At 43.7% G+C, this 19,732-nt stretch overlaps 1 protein-coding gene across 1 annotated transcript; it reads right to left on the bottom strand.

Annotated features, from left to right (window-relative positions):
- Nucleotides 1-674: 674 nt before the first annotated feature.
- Nucleotides 675-19,104, bottom strand: LOC144147326 (cytochrome P450 2U1-like). The gene is made up of 4 exons (XM_077679443.1): nt 19,029-19,104; nt 8,814-9,072; nt 3,607-3,797; nt 675-924 (listed from the first exon to the last, which is right to left on the bottom strand). The coding sequence occupies exons 2-4, from the start codon at nt 9,023-9,025 to the stop codon at nt 731-733; spliced, it is 597 nt and encodes a 198-aa protein (XP_077535569.1). The 5' UTR covers nt 9,026-9,072; nt 19,029-19,104; the 3' UTR covers nt 675-730.
- Nucleotides 19,105-19,732: the final 628 nt, after the last annotated feature.

Genomic DNA, 19,732 nt, shown 5'->3' with positions numbered 1-19,732 from the left:
CAGTTTGCATACTGATCGCATGATGAAGGCAAGAGATCGGAGCATGTGCAGGCAAAAATATAGATTTGGAGCGCGAGGACGGAGCTCCTTTGTGATTGAGTGACTTGTTAGCAAACGGGGTCACCTAACCTACCGCGGCAAGCAAGAAATTGCTCTACCCGAGTGGCGCCTTTAAAAACTGTTAACTTCCAATCATTAAAATACACATTGGTTTGTTTCATTCGAATATTTCAAGGGCAAGGCGTACTATGCTCCGCTTCAGCGATCCATGGTTTTTGGGAGTAATATGTTTTCAAAACAGGCAACCGTGGCGGATTTTTTTTACACTTCTTTACACAAAGGTGCGCGCTGCATCACACGAGTTAAGGAGTCTACAAAAAATTCCTCATATCAGCAAGCGCCATCAACATAGACACAGCGGCTATGAATTCACGTTCAGTTTATAGTGCAAAACGAGTGGTTTGGCTGAACTTGTACGGGAACAGAATGATATTGACGCCTGTGCTCTTTTCATTCTTTAGCAATATAGCAAAACATCGGGAGAGTATTTTTTGCTGCATTGGAAATAAGGTAGGCTGCATGTGATAACGACAAACAATGTGTTACGTCGTTATAACTGTTTAACTGCGATTCCATAGGTCGGGGCACCTTATTTTGTCTGTTGAAAGGGCTCTTTTTATTATCTTCTCCACTGAGAAAGCCACGCCCACGTTAAAGGTGGCAATTAGAATCATGCAACATTTGAAGGATGGCGAGGCAAGAATCGGAGCCTCACATCGACCTGTTTGGGTACAAGAATGTCGGGATTGTCCAGGTCAGACTGAATGGCGTGTTCCGGTACGATGATGTATTTCTGCAGCAGAAATGTCACCATCAGAAAAATCTCCATTGAAGCGAACATTTCACCAGGGCACGAACGACGGCCTGGAGAAAGATATGTAAAAAAACGCAGCAAAACAGGCGTTGCATGACATCTGTGGGCATTTTAGGCATAGATAAGTAAAGTTTTCATCAGAATGGCCATACTTTTGGGATATATCCCAGACCAATATGACGCGCACATAGCCACCGTTACGTATGAGTGAGCGATGGTAAACGCCAAAATCGATGTGCGTTATTGGAAAGCTTTACAATACGACAGGCGAGCTCAGTATGTTACTGAGCGTTTTGGATATTCGCTCAGCTGATGCGCAGGATGCACATCAAATACTACCGATATCACTTTTAGACCAATTATTAGAAAGATAGATCAGGGCATTCATACTGAATATAGGGGCAATATGATCAACCAAGTCAAAGAATAGAAGTCCTTAGGAGAGTGGTTTCATGAAGAATTATCTTGGCATCCTCATATAGAAACTTAGGCAATAAAATTTGAAAAAAATATGGCCGTTCTCTACAGATTCAGATGCTTATTACCGCTTCGGTTGAAAACACAGCTTCAAACACTCTTGTGTATTCTAGGCTTTGCTACGGGATATTGGCTTGGGGAACAACAAACGAAACAAATTACAAACGGCTGATCGTCTTACAAAGAAGAGTTCTCCGTCTATTTGCCTATTTCCACGGGCACTTCGTACTTGAGAACGAGTCCAGTATTTGTTCAGAATAGTATGCTTAAGGCGGACCAAATTTATTATATGAAGCTTTTACAAGCTATACACAACAAAAATCTGTATGGCAAACATAACGACAATAGCAGTATATACACTCTTAGGTGTGCTAAAATACATGCACCAAAACTGCGAACTAACTACTCTGTTTCAACGAACGACATACTCAAAAAAGTTGGAGACCACATTGACTCCAAATGCAGTAGAAACATATTTAATACACGGGCGAAAGAATACCTCTTAAGTAAGAATATCTGCTTCAATGGCTAGAGCTGTGGATTCCGACTCGACCTGTTTAATGCCCAGGTTTTGTAGTTCTGTATATCTGTAAAACTCAATCATAGTTCTACTCTGATTGTTCACTTGTATTTTGTTTTACTTTACTTATTGTACTCTAATGTACTTTACTATAGCTTTCTCATACGGTTCTGTATTGTCTTGTGCTCTACATATTGTTTGTATTTTTGTAACTTAAATTAGAATTTGTAGCTTGTTTGATTCTGCCTCGTCATTGTACTGTACCAAAGGGGGCTGAGGCCTCTTTCAGGCTTTGTGGCCTTTACTCCCAGCCTGCCTCTTCGTACTTCTGAGGAAATAAAATTTTTTTTGTATTTTATTCGTATTTCAATACGTTCTGTGGCTTTCGGCAAGCGGCAGGGTAAGCCGTCTCGCTATTCTTTCAAAATTGTGCGTGCCCCTGTACTGTCCTTAAAAGGAGCTTGCTTTTCTTGCATAGCCATCGCCACAAGATCTATTTATTTTTGACTTCCTCAGTTATTCTTTTATGTATCTTTTTTCAGATATGCTACCGAGAGGAAATTACAGGGAAACGCTCTCGAGTTGGAATTACAGGGGAAGAAGATTTACGATTGTTTAAACTAGTGAAATATGTGTTGTTTTCAGACATCATTATATAAAGCCTAAGTGTAAATGCGTAAGTAAACTTCATGCTACGCAAGAGACAGAACAAAAGGCGTACTTATAGACTGCATTTAAAGAGGCTGATGCCTCTACTATATAAAATAGGCCCCAGCTGTATAGCATTTGTAAGGAAAGCGCATTAAAACACATGCACTTTAGTCATATAAATTGCCTCACAAACAGCTCCGCATCAGTGTAGTAATAACTTGCAGTATCCAAGAACAATTTCAATTCCTCAGGAAGGATGAATACTGTGTTAAAGTTGTAATATTATATTGCAAAGAATTCCGTTCTGTTATCAACAGGGTTAAGAGCGCGCTTCGGTATTTTTTGTGTCTTGAAGGAGGAAGTTCATATTGTTACAATGATCAACACGGTTTGAAATGTGTATGGTCAGGAGGATTACGGCAATTTTTAAGGCAGTTCAGATTTTATAATGTGAGAATAATAATAGTATGAAACGTGTAGTTTTGTTTGATTCGATTCGGCGAGGTTAGTAATGTTTACTGCGGGAATGCCATATGGATGAAGCAAGTTCAAGGAATGATTTAAAAAAAACTGTAGTCATAATTGTGGTTTGTTTGGTAGTAAAATAACGCCGAATTTTGAGGATGCCAAGTTTTGTTATTGATTTACTAGTTATGCGTGTATTGTGAATGGTTCAGTTTAATCTGACTGAAAAAAGCCCGAAGATATGTAAACAAAAGAACTGAATAATGAAGCCCTTTCAGAACTCCACACATGGCATCAAATCAATACCAACATTTTCACTGCGCCTGCCACCAGGCGATACTGAGATTCCACTGAATATTCCGCAGAAGCGCCATCGGCTATATAAATTTCGGAAATCATTACTGTTCGAATAAATTTCTAAAGTGGTCATCCAGGTACTGCCCACTGAAACAACTCTAGTACATAGCACAGGTGATTTGCTGTTGAAAATTTGTATTGCTATTGCCGTGTAATGGTCCTGCAACTTTTGTCACTCGCAGGCATACCAGACACAGAATGTGGGTGGCGTTATTTTCCAGGAAAGGAAATTCCTATTTACAGATATTTTTTAGGTTCTCACCCAAGCTGAATGGTATCAGGTGTTCTGGCTTCTGTGATACAATATTTCCATCATCCCTCAAAAAGCGTTGCGGAATAAATTTGTGAGGTTCGTTCCACAGAGTAGGGTCATTGTGACAAGCCCAAAAATTTGGAATCACAGTAGTTCCTTTGGGAATGAAGTGCCCGTCAATCACGATATCATCAGAGCTCCTGAAAAAAGAATTGACATATAAGGTGCGTATTTTGGTGAAGCGATACAAGCGTAGGAAGCGGACAGTTCTTTCAAACACCAAATAATACATAACTTTCAAAGCCTGAGATGATATTACATGTACAAAAAATCTGCATTTTCAATTGCTGCGCAATACAATGCGCACCAAATAATGAATATACACAAATTTAACAATACGAACACCTAACCACACCAAAACCTGGAGTTTCGTTTTTTATTCCTAAATATTGCGCCTAATCATTGTAGGCAGTCACAAGTCATATTGTAGATCACAGTAAACTATGCTGAAATATTTCTTCTCAATTTTGATTTTCTTTATTGTGGTATGTCCCTTTCAATATCCAAGAAATTATATTGCAGTTAGCTTGTGACCTGTTTGTTTTGTGCAAATAGTTTACAGCTTATAACACATATTTTAACACTCTTTACTGTGGAAAAGACGATACAGTTGCTCATCGCGGGGGTTGCTCAGCTGTTCTGTTCTTTGCAGAACATGGGTCGGCGTTGTTACCTTAGCCCGTGCTGGAAATGTTAAGGGAAATTGGTAGGAGGTACGTGCAGACTATGGCGCGATGGCGCCGTGCCTTGTGGCGAAGGAAGAAACACTAACCATATAAACTGAAAGCTAAACCGCTGAACGAAAGTTGAGGAGACAGGTATAAAGTGTGGCAGCAGTGGAATTATGGAATTACGTGCTTTTACAGTTTCTGCGAGAGCCCTGGCGATCTTCACGCCTACCCATACGTTCTTCCCAGCTAGCAAGACTGGCGAAAGCTTGGTGACTTCAGCGGCGATGAAGTGTTGGTCGGTGATAAGCACGCCTACTACGGAGAAGCAGCCATTATGAGGCGACCGGCAAGCGCGGCGACGACATCGTCTATTCTTGAAGTTCGACCCCCATACGGGAGCTTTTTATTGAGGAAACTGTACCAGAACAAGTTCCAACTATACCATTGCCACCTATTTTGGCAATTTATCAGCGTATTAAGTGTATCGTCAATGTATGTAGTTTCAGTTTTGTTCTAAACAAGACGTCTCTTTCTTTTCAACCGGTAAACTTACGACGTTCACTAGACCACCTCACGCCAAAAAATAGCGTCCAAGACAGCCTTCAATAAATTTTTGTGAGAGTGATTACCAGGAAATGTTCCGACAGATGGGCAAGTATTCTACGCCTGAAATGTGCAAACAGCTGACTGTGCTTCACAAATAGCTTAATGATTGGTGCCAGAGAGTGAACAATGGGGCCTACAACGAGAATGAAAAGAGCGAGATAAACAGACAAAGATACTAATGTGCACAAGAAATACAGGGCTGTAAGATATTCCAGCGTTGCCAGCTTCAGCTCTGAGGAAGAGAGAACAGAGGGCAATTTATTGTCCTTTTGTGTTGCTAAATGGCTGTTGTAGCTGCCAGTGTATGCTGGAAATCTACGTCGATGGCTCTGATGAAAACCGAGGGATGGATCATCTGGTTCGAGCTCGCCAGTGCTTCGTCCCACTGCTCATTGCAAGAAAAGGGTGAAAGGGTCTCTGATGCCTCCCTATATGATTTCTTGAAGGGTCGTGAGGGCTCTGACGGCTTTGCAGTTCGCTGATTTGTAATGAGAAATATGGGGAGGTTGCGTGCGACAAGGCTCGGAAAGCTATTGATTTGGAGGTGTCTCTACGTCTTTTCTTGTGAACCTGTGAGAAGAGCGTTGGCTAGCGGGAGTTTAATGCGAGAGAGGCTGTAGTGCCTGGTTAGTTCTCAACATGAGACCATCCTGTTTGTGTTAGATGGGGCACCATAATATAGGAAAATTCTTGCCGCTGCTCTGTTATTATGTGTTCAAGTCAGACCGTGGGCCTGGCGGCCATCCTCGCCGGAGCTCATACAAGTTTTTCTGGCGATTGCGGTGGGTACAGCTGAATAATTTTGACTGTGACTATTAAAAGCATGCGGAAAAAGTTTCAATAGCTGTATTGCCAACCACGAATATCGTATATGGTTTGCCCTATTAGCAAAGGCAAGCCTATAGCCGCCCCTTTTGCCGTTGCTAGTTTTGAGGCGCGTGGAGGTGGAAAGTTTCCGGAGAGGAGGGGTGTCGCAGATTACGGCAATATCGAACTCAGCACAATGTCTCTACATTGGTCATTGGTGGCGAATGCAGCACAATGTCACATTGGTCATCTTCACTCTGGTGTTAAATTGTTTCCGTAGTGATTTCGCCCTGTGCTTTCTTCGGTTTCAGTAACATTAGGAACATATTTGTCTGGCTAATACTTCAGCTGTCGGCCTATTTAAATTTTAGTAGGTACTGGATCGTTTCACAGCAAAAATTGATGTTATTTTTAGTGCTTTCAGAGTAAAGTTAAAGATGTGTTTTTGTCATAAACGATCTATTTCAGTGGAATGTGAGTTTATAAGCTTTTCCGCCGTGTTGTGGTTCCCTACGCACTTGAAGGTGGCAGTGAAAGTTCAAAGAGGCCCTGAAGCGTCTTTAATGTGTGTGTTTGTGTAAATTGATTTTGACAAAGCTTTTTCACAAGCTTAGAGGTATGGCTCAGGGAATATGAGTCTGCTAGTGACAAATAATTCGGTTGGTTGATTCTTTTGTTTTCGCGTGGACCATCCGAGCAAATAATCTCGATGAATGAGTGCTATCGTTTGCAGGCCACCTCGTTAAAGGTTCTTTAGATATTCGTTATTCGGTCTGTTCTTTTTCGTTGGGCACTCCATGAATTGTGACCGTTCAGACTTCTGGTGTGCGATTTTCTACACGTACTTTGAAGTTGGACAATATTTGAAATTGTGCTTTTGTGGGACAGCAAAAAAATTTAATACGCTAGAGGAGCTTTCAAGATTTGCGTTCTCGGCTCGCGATACCAGCACTGGCAAGCCTTCTGGCAAGATTTGTTCAATTTGTATGTTACTTCCCCAATCGACGCACAAGGTGATGTCGGTGTAGAAACTGCTTCTTATGTTGGGAATTTAGTAAAGTCAGGGATTCGTAATTGGAATAGATTAAACAGCAGTCGCCATAACGTTCCTTCGTGAGCATTTTCCATAACCTGGAGTTCTGTGGTGCTCGAAATATCTTTTCTAGTCTGCAGGATGGTCGTTAGTTTGTTTAGAAATATCCGTAAGTAATTGCATGCACGATGCCCTGGGCCAATCGAACCAAGTCCTCGCAATATCGTGAAGTGAATTGTAAGATTCTCCATCGCAGAGTACCGTTCTTGCTGATTGAAGTTCTCTTTACAAAAGGTTAATCATGTTGCTGCCGGACAATTTCATCGATTGACCATCGTAGATGTGCGTAGTCCCTCTAAGAGCGGTTACAGCCTCCTGTCAAAAATTTAGGGCATCTTCGCTCTATTGGCGAAACCTAAAAGCGAAGACCTACCCTTTTCTTTGTTCGGGTAACTTGATATGCAATATTGCTTTGAGGGTCGCTGAAGGTTTCTGCGTGGGCGTTGCGCCTCCGCTTCACCGACGCGATATTTGGCCACGATCCGAAGTCGTGGAAACCGTTCGCGAGTAGCGGGGCGGCGGCTTTCCCACCGTGCGTCGTATACTTCGGGAGTACCGTCATCTGCCCCCCTGCACCCCCCCCCACTTCTCCGTCGGAGACTCGGATGTTCTGTCGCAGCGGCGGAGGAGCGGAGCTGTTTGTTCTCCTGTGGTGACGTGACGTGACGGCTTCACTACTCGTCTTCGAGTGCGAGGGCTTTCGTACGGCATGACGAGGCTAAAGTACGGTTACCATCCGGGCACGCGTGATGACGTCATCATTAGGAAGAGTTTTGTTGTGCACGCTCGCGGTCTAAACTGCATCCTAAAGAGGATCTCTGATAAATTATAGCCGCATCGCAGCGTGAACGCTATGATCCCACAGGAGAGAAGAACTAGCAGTGCATATGATAGAATGGTTCTCATGCAGCCAACAACGGCACTGGAGGTTGTGAAACAATAAAATGGGCTTTTTATTGCGCTGCGTAGCTCAGTGATTGAAAAGTGTGAAAAGCAGGACTTCACTGTTAATCCAAATCACAGAGTTGAGTCACAATAGGCTTTAACAATAATTAGTAAGTAATATTAAAAAAAAGCATGACGGCCCTTTCTAGTGCACCGCAGTAGTTTCTGTACTATACCTAAAGCTAATCACATAATGCTAACAGAGCGCAAGGAAAGGCGTCAAAGCACCATACGGAACGGAACGCTGATGGGGAGTCATAAAATTAAAATGGGGGAGATTATTTACCACCCTTCACTTTGGTAATTTTGCAGAATTTGTTGGAAGAAAACGCGGATGTGACACAGAACTGTCGAAGTACAAACAATATTATTAAGACACTGTGCCCAATTTTATACGCAAAGAGCAGCACCTGAGAATTCGGGTGCAATATATGTAATTGAGAAATAACATCTAAGAACCAGAAGTACAGTTTTTTTTTCCAGTGCGGATTTGACAAGAAAGGAAGACCTGGCGAAGTTCTCGAGCAGTCTTGAAATCACCTCGGCCTCTGTGATTTCGCAAATAAGGTGCATCTCGCAAGCACTCATATGAGCACACTTAGTACGATACGCTTACCCTGTCATTCCGGTTAAGGTATGGAAGAATAAATGGCGAGTACGCCTGTTAACAGTAGTTTTTCCGCTATAGGTATTTAGGGCAATGCCCAGTTTCGCACAACGCAGTGCATACAACCGGAAGGTTTGTCGTACATTACAAGATGCGCATTCTTTATGAAGCAGCGAGAGTATTGTTTCCGGCACGTCTTGGGCAGGGTGCCATATTAAGAATTGAATCAGAGTTGTAAGCCACTTTGATGAGGCTTTCAGGAAATTACTCTCGGCTTCAGCAAGAAGACGTTTGCCGAAAATGTGGTTTTGAGCCTGAAAAAGGAATTTAGAGGACATCTTGAGTAGCATTATTTTTCGTGTTTAAGTGAGTTTCAACGTGAAGTTCAGCAAGAGATGGCCTTGAAAGACAAAAATGTCAGACTTACTCTCTGGCTAAGCCAAGCGGTGTTGCAGTTTTCCAGCGTTCCACCTCCCAGATGCAAGCCAAGGTATATGGCATTTGCTTGCGATCTTCCCACGTGGGCCTTCGCTCTGATCCGACCACTCCATCGATCTCTCGCTGAATCATTGATTGGATTGTGTCGGGGTGCTTGGCAAAAACTAATAAGAGCCACCACATTGTCAAAGTTGTGCTCATTGTGCCAGCTATGATGAAGACGTTTACGTTGCCCACCAGGTACCGGTCTGCATGGTATGGCATGGAACAGGATAACCACAAAGCGTAATAGGTGGTAACGTCAGAATAGGGTAGTGCGCCCTAAATAAAGACACATTTCACGACGCCGAAACGCACATCACAACTTAGGGCTCACGGTTACCAGCTGCGCGGCAGCCGACAATTGGGCTTTCGTGAATAAAATTTTGATGGCGCTGAACTTACAGACGAACAATCCAAATGTTGGGAGTAATAACAAAGACTGTCGCCAACTAATACAAAAACCTGTTATTTATTAATCACAAAATTGCAGACACACGTAGTTTGTGACCAGATTTCATTGCATGCATTTTCTATGATGAAAGGCCGGAGACAAATTTCACAGCAATTCGGAAGAGGAAAGATTTCTTCGTTTAAGTGTTTTTTATGTAAAATTCAATGAATGTTTCATTTTGGATAATACATCAGTATCGGATGAAGTCGGAAAGCCACTGCTTGCTGTTTTTCACGGACCTTTTCACAGTGAGGAAGGTTGCGATGTCGACGACGAGCGACCCGGAAGATGTGGTGGTAATTGTGTTTGATTAGCAAAATTGGTGGCAACAATATAACAAGAGAATTCTGTATTTCTGGTTCATCATAGCACAAACTTTACCCGTCGCACATATTCTTTTTGCCGCACTGCTCACGACTTCTGCTCTTCCGAGAATTCGAAGTCATTTGAACACGTTGTAAAACTGGCTGGTGTTGACTCACTGGGGAAAGAAGCAACGCGCAGGAAAATTCATGCCACATTTGCATGCAGCGGGTACTTTGGGGCATTTTTTTTTCTTAGGGTATACACACTTCGAATGCGTCGAGGTGGTCTATTTTCGTTGTATTTTTAAAAAAGGACCGAAAGCTTGCAAGGTGAGATTGGAGCACCGTCAAGCTAGCATGGTCAACCTGCCTACCTATCACAAGGCTGTTGGGGGAACCAGTTGTCCACGCGCTCCGACTGGCATTAAAATAAACAAGAGGATTGGCTATAAGGGGTAGGTTTCTCGAGAATTTTCTGATCAGTGAGATTTGTGACCCATCTTAGAAAACGGGAACACATCTTACAATGCCGAACAAATGGGAATAAGGCTGGAGTCCCCGGCTCTGTTGTGACACTTACGTGTATACTACCGAAAACACACCTAAGGATGCATGGTACAATCTGCTACATTTACGAGAGCGCCACCCGCCGTATCTTTTTGCCTTAATAAATTTGCAAGTTGAAGCCAACGAGTTTTCTGTGCGCTACTGCTTCAAACATTAAGATGCCCGTCGCAGCCCTCACCTTCACAGCGAAAAGGGAGCTGATTTCGTCGTTTATACCTAAAGATGTGAGACGTTTAGAATACTTGTCGTTTTAGGAGAGTTTTAGAAGTGACCGGATGCAGTTACTTTTCACCCTTTCTAAATGCTACAAAAAATTTCCTCGCATCACCAGAGGACGGTTTTAACTGCCTGTTACACGGCGGGATATTGGCTGATCGATGACCGAGCCATCCTCGAATTGCCATCGAATGACAACCAGTTTGAAGTTGGGAAATTCCACCGCGGCCCTCATCAGCGGCGTCTGAAAACAATGGCTTATTGGAATAACCCTAGTGGCAGCTGATGAACAAACTCCAATATGCATTCACTGTGCTTGCCTACCTGCCGTATTCAGAGTCGCTCCTCCACTCATTTGCTTCCTCCACTCGCCTGAAGGGGGGATTCCCCAATGCTTAAACACACAAATCAATTTCAAGAATCTCCTCCTGTGAAGGCGCAAATAAAGGAAGGATTTAGCATACCAGAATAAGTCCTCTATCGATTTTTTCACCGGAATTTTATAGTGGAGGAGACAAGCGGCAGGCCTCCTCTTTCGATAAGTTCGTGGTCGGTACGCTTGAATACACATTCAGGAGGACGGTAGCTTCGGTATGCAGCATCGTCATTTTTGGTTTGCGGAGATTACTTCCTCCTGAGATGTTCGAATGAGCATGGCTGATCACCACGGATTATCAGACATCTAACGACGACAGAAGACCTTTTCAGTGGCCTTGAAACGCGTCTCTGAATAATGTCACAGCACTTCTCGTCACGCTACCCAAATCAGACAACACGATGTTGTCCATTCTAAAAACATGGTCCCGTTTTGTTTACCTCAGAAATAGGGGAGGATTACTGAGGTACGTACGACCATGGCCACCACCACCTTTTATCACCTGCGGGTAAGTGCTAAAGTTTTATCTGCTATCTTTTCTCTGCTCTTATCGAGGGCGGGGGTACACGAGCCGATGTGACGTCTCTGACTGAACTATATAAAATATTCGCAGCTTGCAGAAGTCGTGCCAGGCTCGAGACACAGCAGTGTTCTGGCGGCCCCTCTTCCTTCGTCAGAGTCCCGCATATTGCAGTATCATCAACAGCAGCATCCCCGTAGGTTCACTGCAGGATGAAGACCTCTCCCATCCACCTCAAACCCCTCCGGTTCCACGCCACTAGAACCTGTTTTTTTTCTCCGAATTCCTTATTTCTTCACTTCATCGAGTAATTGTCCTTTCTCTCGTAGTGCAACGGTACTTCACACTGGTAGTCCACCGATTGCTATTCGCCCAGATACGTCGCGAGCCCAAACCCACTTATTTTTCTTTATTTGAACTATGATATCCTCTACTCCGGTTTGTTCGCCGATCCAGGAAGCTCACTTCCTGTCTCTAAGTGTTATTGCGATAATACTTCGTTCAATGGCCCGTTGAACCGACTTAACGTTACATTAAATTTGGGTATTATTGGGCAAAATGTGCTCTCAATATGTCATAACCACATTTATTACTCAGCCTTCCGCCTAAGGTTCACCCTGACTGGCATGCCGGGATCTTTTATTCGGCAGTCCTTCACATATCTCTCAGACAGACTGCGTGAGCACGCGCTAAAACCCGCAGGCTAGTCCAAAGCCAACGTCGGGGCACGAACGTCAAAGGAAATACTGTGCGCCCGGAATTCGATGATAGTTCAGTCGGAAATACGCGGTTGCATGACTCTAGGGACCCATGTTCGATTCCTGGCAAGGGAAGCGTGTCAGACGGGAAGCAGATTGGGGGCTTGAGCTCTCGGTGCTTTGTGTGGTTACAGTACTCAAATAACGCGACAGTTTTTTTCACCGCGTTGCGCTACCACGTAACGCGTGCTAAAAGAACACACCGGGAGACCTGTTTTCCAATGCCTCGTGCTATAATGTTCCACCTCCTTTGGCAAAAACGCGTACAAAAATAACACACCGCGAAATTCGTATTCCAATGCCTCGCGCTAGAACGCTTCGTGCATCAAAGACACCAGACTTTTAAAGCAAAGCTGTATGCTGCTACAACCCAAACGGCGTCTCTTCCAGGGGCAAAAGTGCCAAGGCACCAAGGTCTAAGACACCAAGACTTCCGCACCAAAACCGCATTATACACTTTATCACAATTTCAAAACCGAATCATACTTACAAACTGTATCTCCGAAGCAGCATCTTGCGTCTATACACTCCAGGCTTGGCCCCTACCATTGTTTCACGTTAGTGGACATCGTTTTTTTACTAATTGGCCGCATATGTTAGTGTTCCTCGCCACTGCTTACCCGTTCCTGTCACCCTATGGGGTGTGCCACCGGATAGATTTTATGTTTCATGGCGTAAACGTCCCGTGTTCAATTCGCGCAACTTCTATTAACACATTTTTCCAAGCTTCGGGGATTTCTGTGTAAGCCTGGCGGATTTCTGTCCGCCTAAGCAGCTCTGCTGTTAAAACGCGGGCGTCTGCTAAACACGGCGGTTTTGGGGAACAAGCAACAACGGGTTGGCGTCAGTCTTTTTTCGCATCATCGCTACCCGAGTAGTGGGATCGACATGGTGTCTGAAATGGGATAAACCTATTCTTCCTAGTTGGCACTGCGGCGTTCACCTTTTCACCTGTTCTGCACGATATTGTCCCCTACAGGGCCACCAAGTAAGGCGGCGGCAGCAGTCCCACCACAGGCGCCGTTCAACTTTGACCGAACTTGCGCGTGGCGAGAATGGATTGCATCCTTCGATGACTACCGCGACGCAACTGGCCCCGAAAACAAAACAGAGGAAGCCCAGATGGGAACGCTTCTGTAAAGCCTGGGAGGATCCGCCAAAATATCTTTTTAGAATATTGGCCTTGAAGATCGAAAGTACCAAAGCTACACTGTAGGGAAGAAAATGTCCAACGGCCTCTTAGTGACCACCAACAACCTAGTCGATGAAAGCAGTAATTTCCACTCCCGGAAGCAAGAACTAGGAGAAGGTGTGGACATGCTCGTAGTAGCCCGGCACACGCTAACTAACCGCTGCGAATTTGCACTATTCGGAGAGCGAGTTATCTGCAATAGATTTGTGTTCGGCATCGAGAACACAGAGCCGATGATGATGACGGTTGTATTTTTTTGGCGCAACGCCAGCTGTGGCAAAGAGCGCCAAACAAAAACATATAACAGAAAACAGTGGCTACTAAAATGTGTCCACCACAATAACAGTAAAATCAACTAAAGGCAGTAGTGATGGCTGGTGTATAGGGCCAGTTTTGGATACGCATGATAGGAAATGAGGTTTAAAATGTTAACATCAAACAAATATTTAAAAACGCGTTGCACAGAAACCATGGCATTGTCACCCAAAAACAAGGAAGGGTGTAGCGAAATGTCTTGTCTGTATGGCTCCTTGAGGTGTCTGTATCTTGTTCTGTCCAGTGGCTTGCACGTGATTAGGATGTGGACTACGGATAGGCCCTCCCAACACCTGCTACACACGGGTTTTGAAGAGCTAGTGAGCAGGTCTGGGTGCGTTACATGTGTATTACCTGTCCGCAACCTAGCTAAGGTAACTTCAATGTGCCTGTTCTGTGAATCAATAGTGCATGATCCCAAGTGTGATTTTATTAGGTGTAAATGGGTATCTGTCTGTTTATTGCAGTGTGTTTGCCATGTGTTGCGAAGTTTGTGTCTGATGTGTGGCTTGATGTCGATGTACAGTACTGTTGCTATGTCCACTGTATTCTAGAGTGTAGCAGCAGTGGCCATTTGATCTGCGGTTTCATTCCGGAATACATCACACTGGCCAGGAACCCTAAATACTGTTATTTAAAAACTTGAGGCGTATGGCGACAGAGGGGCCTTAAAAACAAGATTGATTTTAAAAACAAGATTGATTGAAAAACAAGATATTATGCGTTTTCTGGGCGAAAGTGCACGTACAACGCTAAGAGAATCCTTGTACACTACGCATTTTAAATTTTACGCTGGAAAATGTCATGTAAAAGAAGTAAAATGACGTGTGCTTCAGCCGTAAAATGGTGTTGTGGGAGTTCATTCTTTTTCCCACGTTAAAGGTCGGTCCATGCGCAGCACAAGACACAGCATCAGCTGTATTTGATACGTCGCAGTAAAACTCTGCACTCTGGTGCTTCTCCTGCAGGAAGAGGAAATGCTGCCTAAAAGCCCTGTTGGTGCCCTGTTTTTTTTCGAATTTCACAAAGGATAGGTCTCCAGAAACAGCCCTGAGCTCTCATGGAGCAATAAAATCAAGGACAGGTGTCTTGTGGATGTGTGAAAATGACACTGCCTTGTGCTCTCACTCTGAGAGGGAACAGCATGGGAATAGATGGACGGTTTAAAAAGAGCTGCCGTTATTATGCATTATGAATGGTCGAGTTAAAAGGATAATCTGTCATACACATGCTTTTAGTGGCATACAAGTCAGTCTGTTGTGCCTGTCCCTGTTGTCAACTGTCCATGTATCCTTTGGTGTTTGTGGCTTTCTGCATAGGGGATTTCAACAGGGCTAGTGCGAAATGCGCCAAAAGCAAGGCGAAGCCCCAAATTATAGCTATTATGTGCCGTTTTTGTTGCCGACCCATACACGATAATGCCGTAGTCCAAGCGAGATCCTCCCAGGGCAGTACAAAGACTCAGGAGGAGCTGCTTTTGTGCACGGTACGATTGGTGCGAGACGCCTTTAAAAATATTCAGTGTTTTAGGCATTCTTGCTTAACCATTTTCAGATGTGGCAGAAATGCATGTTTGTTGTCGAATATTAGGCATAAAAACTTGTGCTCCTTTTTAATAGGAATCGACACGCCGTTTATAGTAATGTCAGGATCCACGTGGATCCCGCGCACGCGGGTTAGCACAACGCAAGTACTTTTTCGGGGTTTAATTTAAAACTGTTTCTTTGCGCGCAGCAAGCTAGTTTGTTCACGCCGAGCTGCACGTAACGTTCACAGCTTGACACATCAAATGATTTAAAAGATACTTTGACATAATATACATAAATTGAACAAGAAATGGTTGGTAGCAATGCCTTACGGAGCGACTTCATCTTTACTATGAAGAGTGTGCAGCTGAAAACACCGCCTTGAGGCACGCTATTTTCTTGAACATGTACATTGGAAAGGGCACTACAAGTTCTTATACGGAAAGTTCGTTAAGACATGTAGCTAGAAAGTGTGTTATGCATGTTGCCCGAAACACCGAATTACTTCAAGTGACTGAATATGCCAGATTGCAATACCGTGTCATAGGCCTTTTTCATATCAAAGAAGATTGTAATGCAGAACTGTTTGTGAATGAAGCAATCTTTTATGTAGGATACCAACGCAACAAGGTGATCGTTGGTGGAGCACGCCTCGCCCCCCGCCCCCCTCCCCACGGAAGCCTGCATGGAAGCTCTTGAGAAGACCATTGTCCTCCAGGAAGTACACAAGCCTGTGGTTAATTATCTTCTCGAAAGGCTTGCACCGGCAGCTTGTCAGGGCAATGGGTTGATAGCCAGCGGGAGAGGAAGGGTTCTTCCCCTTTTTGAGGAAAGCTACCGCTATAGCCTCCCTTCAAGAGTTTCGAATGTGCCCCGAAAGCCGTATCTTGTTATATAGGTGGATAGAACACAGAGCCGTCGGAAGAAGTCTAAACGGATGCCAATCTTAAGACAAATGAACTGCTCTGGCGAAAGTCTGATTCAAGGACAACTGCAGTCTCTGGAGCTTTGGGCGGCTGTCATCAACGAGGCAAATACTGGTAGTTCTAGCCCGGTCCGACGAACACAGCGGAAACCGTTCATATAGCGGGAGGTGAGCCCCACCGAACACCAACGGCAGCCGCTTCACTCCTGGTGGCAGGAGTGGCGACCAGGGCCGAATGCATATTCCGGGTTTCACCGAGTTAAATTTGTAAAATAAAGATGGGCGAAATTTTGCTTTACGGAGCAACGAAGCCTGAACATGACGAAGGGCTGCACACACTACTACAAAGGCTCGTTTGAATTGCCGCCACACGCAATAGGTCAAAGTGTTCCGTTTTTGACACTAGATTAGCATTTTTAGGCTACGTGGTTATTCGTCGGGAATGAGCCGCAATCCTAAGAAAGAGCGCGTTAACAAAGTGCGGCAAGGAGCGATAGCGTGTACAGCCAGTTGGAAAGAAACGAAGGTTGTGTCGGCACGCACTCCGCTACAGGTGCAAGTGGAATAAGCCAGATCTGACATTCCGTAGTATTCGAGGCCAATCAGTTGATTTTGAAGCGTAAAAAATAAATAAACATAGCAAGAAAATTACGCGCCGATAGCGTGCAAAAAAACATTCTACCGCACCTTCCCTATCCTTCCAATTTTATTACGAGACTGGAAAGCATATGCAAACATCAGTTTGGAAGATGGAAAACAAAAAATAAAAAAAAAATCGATAAGCCTACCTTCCAAAGTAAGCACAACAAAACGCGACTAAAAGTGCACCGCCAAAAGCAATAAAAAGTGATTAACCAGTGAAAAAACGCTTTCGGTGGACAAAATCCAACCTGGGACCTTCGGGTCACGAAACCGGCCTCTTTGCGATTGCGTTAGGGGAGTGGTGTCTCGCGTGATCTTCCCCTCGCAAGTTCACGAGCGATCATGCATGAACTGTGGAGCACTGATGCCGAGTTTGTGAATCTGGGTTGGCCAGTGCAGGAGGCCTTTCAGCGGCCGTTGGGAAATCTATGTGAAGTGCAACTGCCGGTCTCCAATGAAGGAAACGGGGCCACCAGCTGTTCTGTTTCACCGGCCTTGAGCCACTTTGAAGATGCGCCATTTTTCTTCTCAGATAATATTTGAATGCGAAAACTCGTGTTACACCACTTAGAAGGAATACAAACACGTGCCTGACTTGAGCTCATTTCAGGGGACACAGGTTATGCAATATAATATTCTCACTTTTCCAAACAATCGATGATCTACATCTAAGGATATACATTGTTGTTACAGCAGTAAGCAGAACATTTTACATTACACTAGGCATTCATATTGGCCGTTTGCTTTTTCTGCGCCGAGAGGTCTGTTTATCTAACTATCGAACGTGGTTTGCTTTTTGAGCTATTGATTTGTACAAAGCCAGTTTGTTTCACTAGTTTTCTCCTCCTTTTTTGTTTTTTTGTTTCTTATTCTTTCTTGTCTAACGGCTGCAATTGACCAAAGGAGTTGCTTTTCAGAAACCAAGGTTTAATGCATTATTCTTGTGCACCACTTGGTTTTATGTACGAAGGTTTCATTTTATAAGCATTGTTTTTGTGTGTTAGATTTCAAGAGCAAAAAACAGTACAACTCATGCAACTGAGTTAAAAACGTTAAATTTCTACCTCTATGAGAATTTAACTCACACCAGGCTGAAATGAACGCAAGAAGACACCCGTAACGCCCCTTGAGATGAATTGTTGTAGTGTACTAAACATAGACCTATAAGTGAGTTGTAGTTTCCGACTAATGAAATTGCTTTGGAGGGACTGCAAGAAACGCGAGCACGTAAGTTTATTGTAACCATAACAGACAGTTTTAGGCGAGTGTGAAAAGAGCGTCTTCAACTTAGGGTATGCTTGGCATGACGAAGGGGTGGATTCCGCCCTTATATTTGTAGCACCATCATACACTACCCAGAACGAGCCGCTAATGGAGAAACCAATCTTATAGTAAACAATCCAGCAACACGAATTCGGGCGTGTTCTTATAAGTGAATGAAGGGTTATATAATGCTTTGAACTGTAAAGTTCTTACATTCTACCCGCAGACTAACTTACAGAAAATATAACGTAACCGGACACGGCAAAAGGGGGATGTTATTTACAAAAAATAATATTTATATTAAATGTAGACAGAAGAAGCCTGTATGGTTCAGTAATGACGACCACACAACTATGCCCTAAGAAGAAATGGCAAGTGGCTGATCATAACGATGATTCGGTTTTAATGGCGCAAGGCTGGGAATAGGCTCAGAGCGCCAAGTTAATAGTTATTTACTGACACTGATGAGGAGGGACACACAGAATACTGTAATAAAAAAAGCAACATCATATAGTAGGGAATGCCGATGACTGGAGTATAGGCCAGGAAAGACTATTACTGGCGTGTATGGAGTTACAAATAATGAAGCCATGCTTAGGATGATACACTTCTGACTCACACAACAGGTTCATAGACTTTACCCCAGCTAAACGACGGATAGGCGTCACACATGCGACACACTCCCACCTTCTCAATGGTTCTCCAAGACCCCAATGCAGCATGTGTAGAAAGGGTCATTCTGTAATTCTCACGCCACTCACTGTTCAGAAGTCGACAGAATACGACGCAAACACTTTGCAGAGCTGTAAAGACAACACACTCAACTACACCCATCTTATTTTATAGCCGACAATTACATGTTTCTGTTATCACGTTTTATGTTTTTGAGAGACATCAAATGTACACATGTGTAACTTATCGGTGTGTGTACTCCGGTCTGCTGGCTTTGTTTTGTGAAGGTGTTTTCTTATATGTGGCTTCAGGTTTTTCTAAGGTACAGGTGTTATATCCACTCTGTTTTTAAGCGCATCAGCGGAAGAAATTTGATTGGCGTTCTCTTTTCCGGCGATCCCAGCGTGGCCTCAGCTTCAGTCGGCAATACTTACGCGTAAACAGTGAACGAGGATCTCGTTTTGTCTCTTTGATCTTTTTGGCGTAGCCGTGAATAAAATCCTGGCTGACGTCGACCCCTTCATCAGCTTTATAATCTAAAATCTGCTTCCTGCCAAGAAAATCAAAAGGTGTTGAGTTTAGGTAACTTGAAACATGTCGGACTACATTAGATTGTCGCTTTTATTTCAATGTCTTTTCTTAGCTATATCCGCAGGGATATATTTAAAGAGTATCAAGAGCTGTATATAAGAAGAGTTTAACGCATAAGTGGAACCGAATCGGAACAGTGTTCAACAGAGTTAAGCTGTGTATTGTTCATCAATTCGAGACTCGTTACTTTCTGGCGCGCTTAATTATATCTACCTAGGTACAACAATCACATTGCCAACACTCTGTATTTGCGATGCAGGCTTCTGAAAAACCCTGAAATGGTGTGGCGGAAATCCACCCAGGGCACTTGGAGATGCCTATTAATGTAATAGGAGATGCATAATAATGTTATTACCGGAACTGCAGTCGTTTGTTACAGATAAAGTCCTTACTCAAGGACTGTCAGAAGAGCGATGTCCGCACATGATAAGGAGTATGGCCAAAACCACGAAGTATATTTAGGTTCAAAGAAATGAAATGGTGCATGACAAACAATGAACATTTCTCTGGAAAAGGTGAAATGTGGTTACAGAGTGCTCCTGAGATT

Source organism: Haemaphysalis longicornis, unplaced genomic scaffold (assembly GCF_048455015.1).
Source record: "Haemaphysalis longicornis isolate Haplotype H1 unplaced genomic scaffold, Haemaphysalis longicornis Haplotype H1 scaffold_7, whole genome shotgun sequence".
NCBI classification, from domain to species: Eukaryota; Metazoa; Arthropoda; class Arachnida; order Ixodida; family Ixodidae; genus Haemaphysalis; species Haemaphysalis longicornis.
Note: the sequence above shows the minus strand (reverse complement) of the source record. Positions and strands in the feature narration are given on the sequence as shown.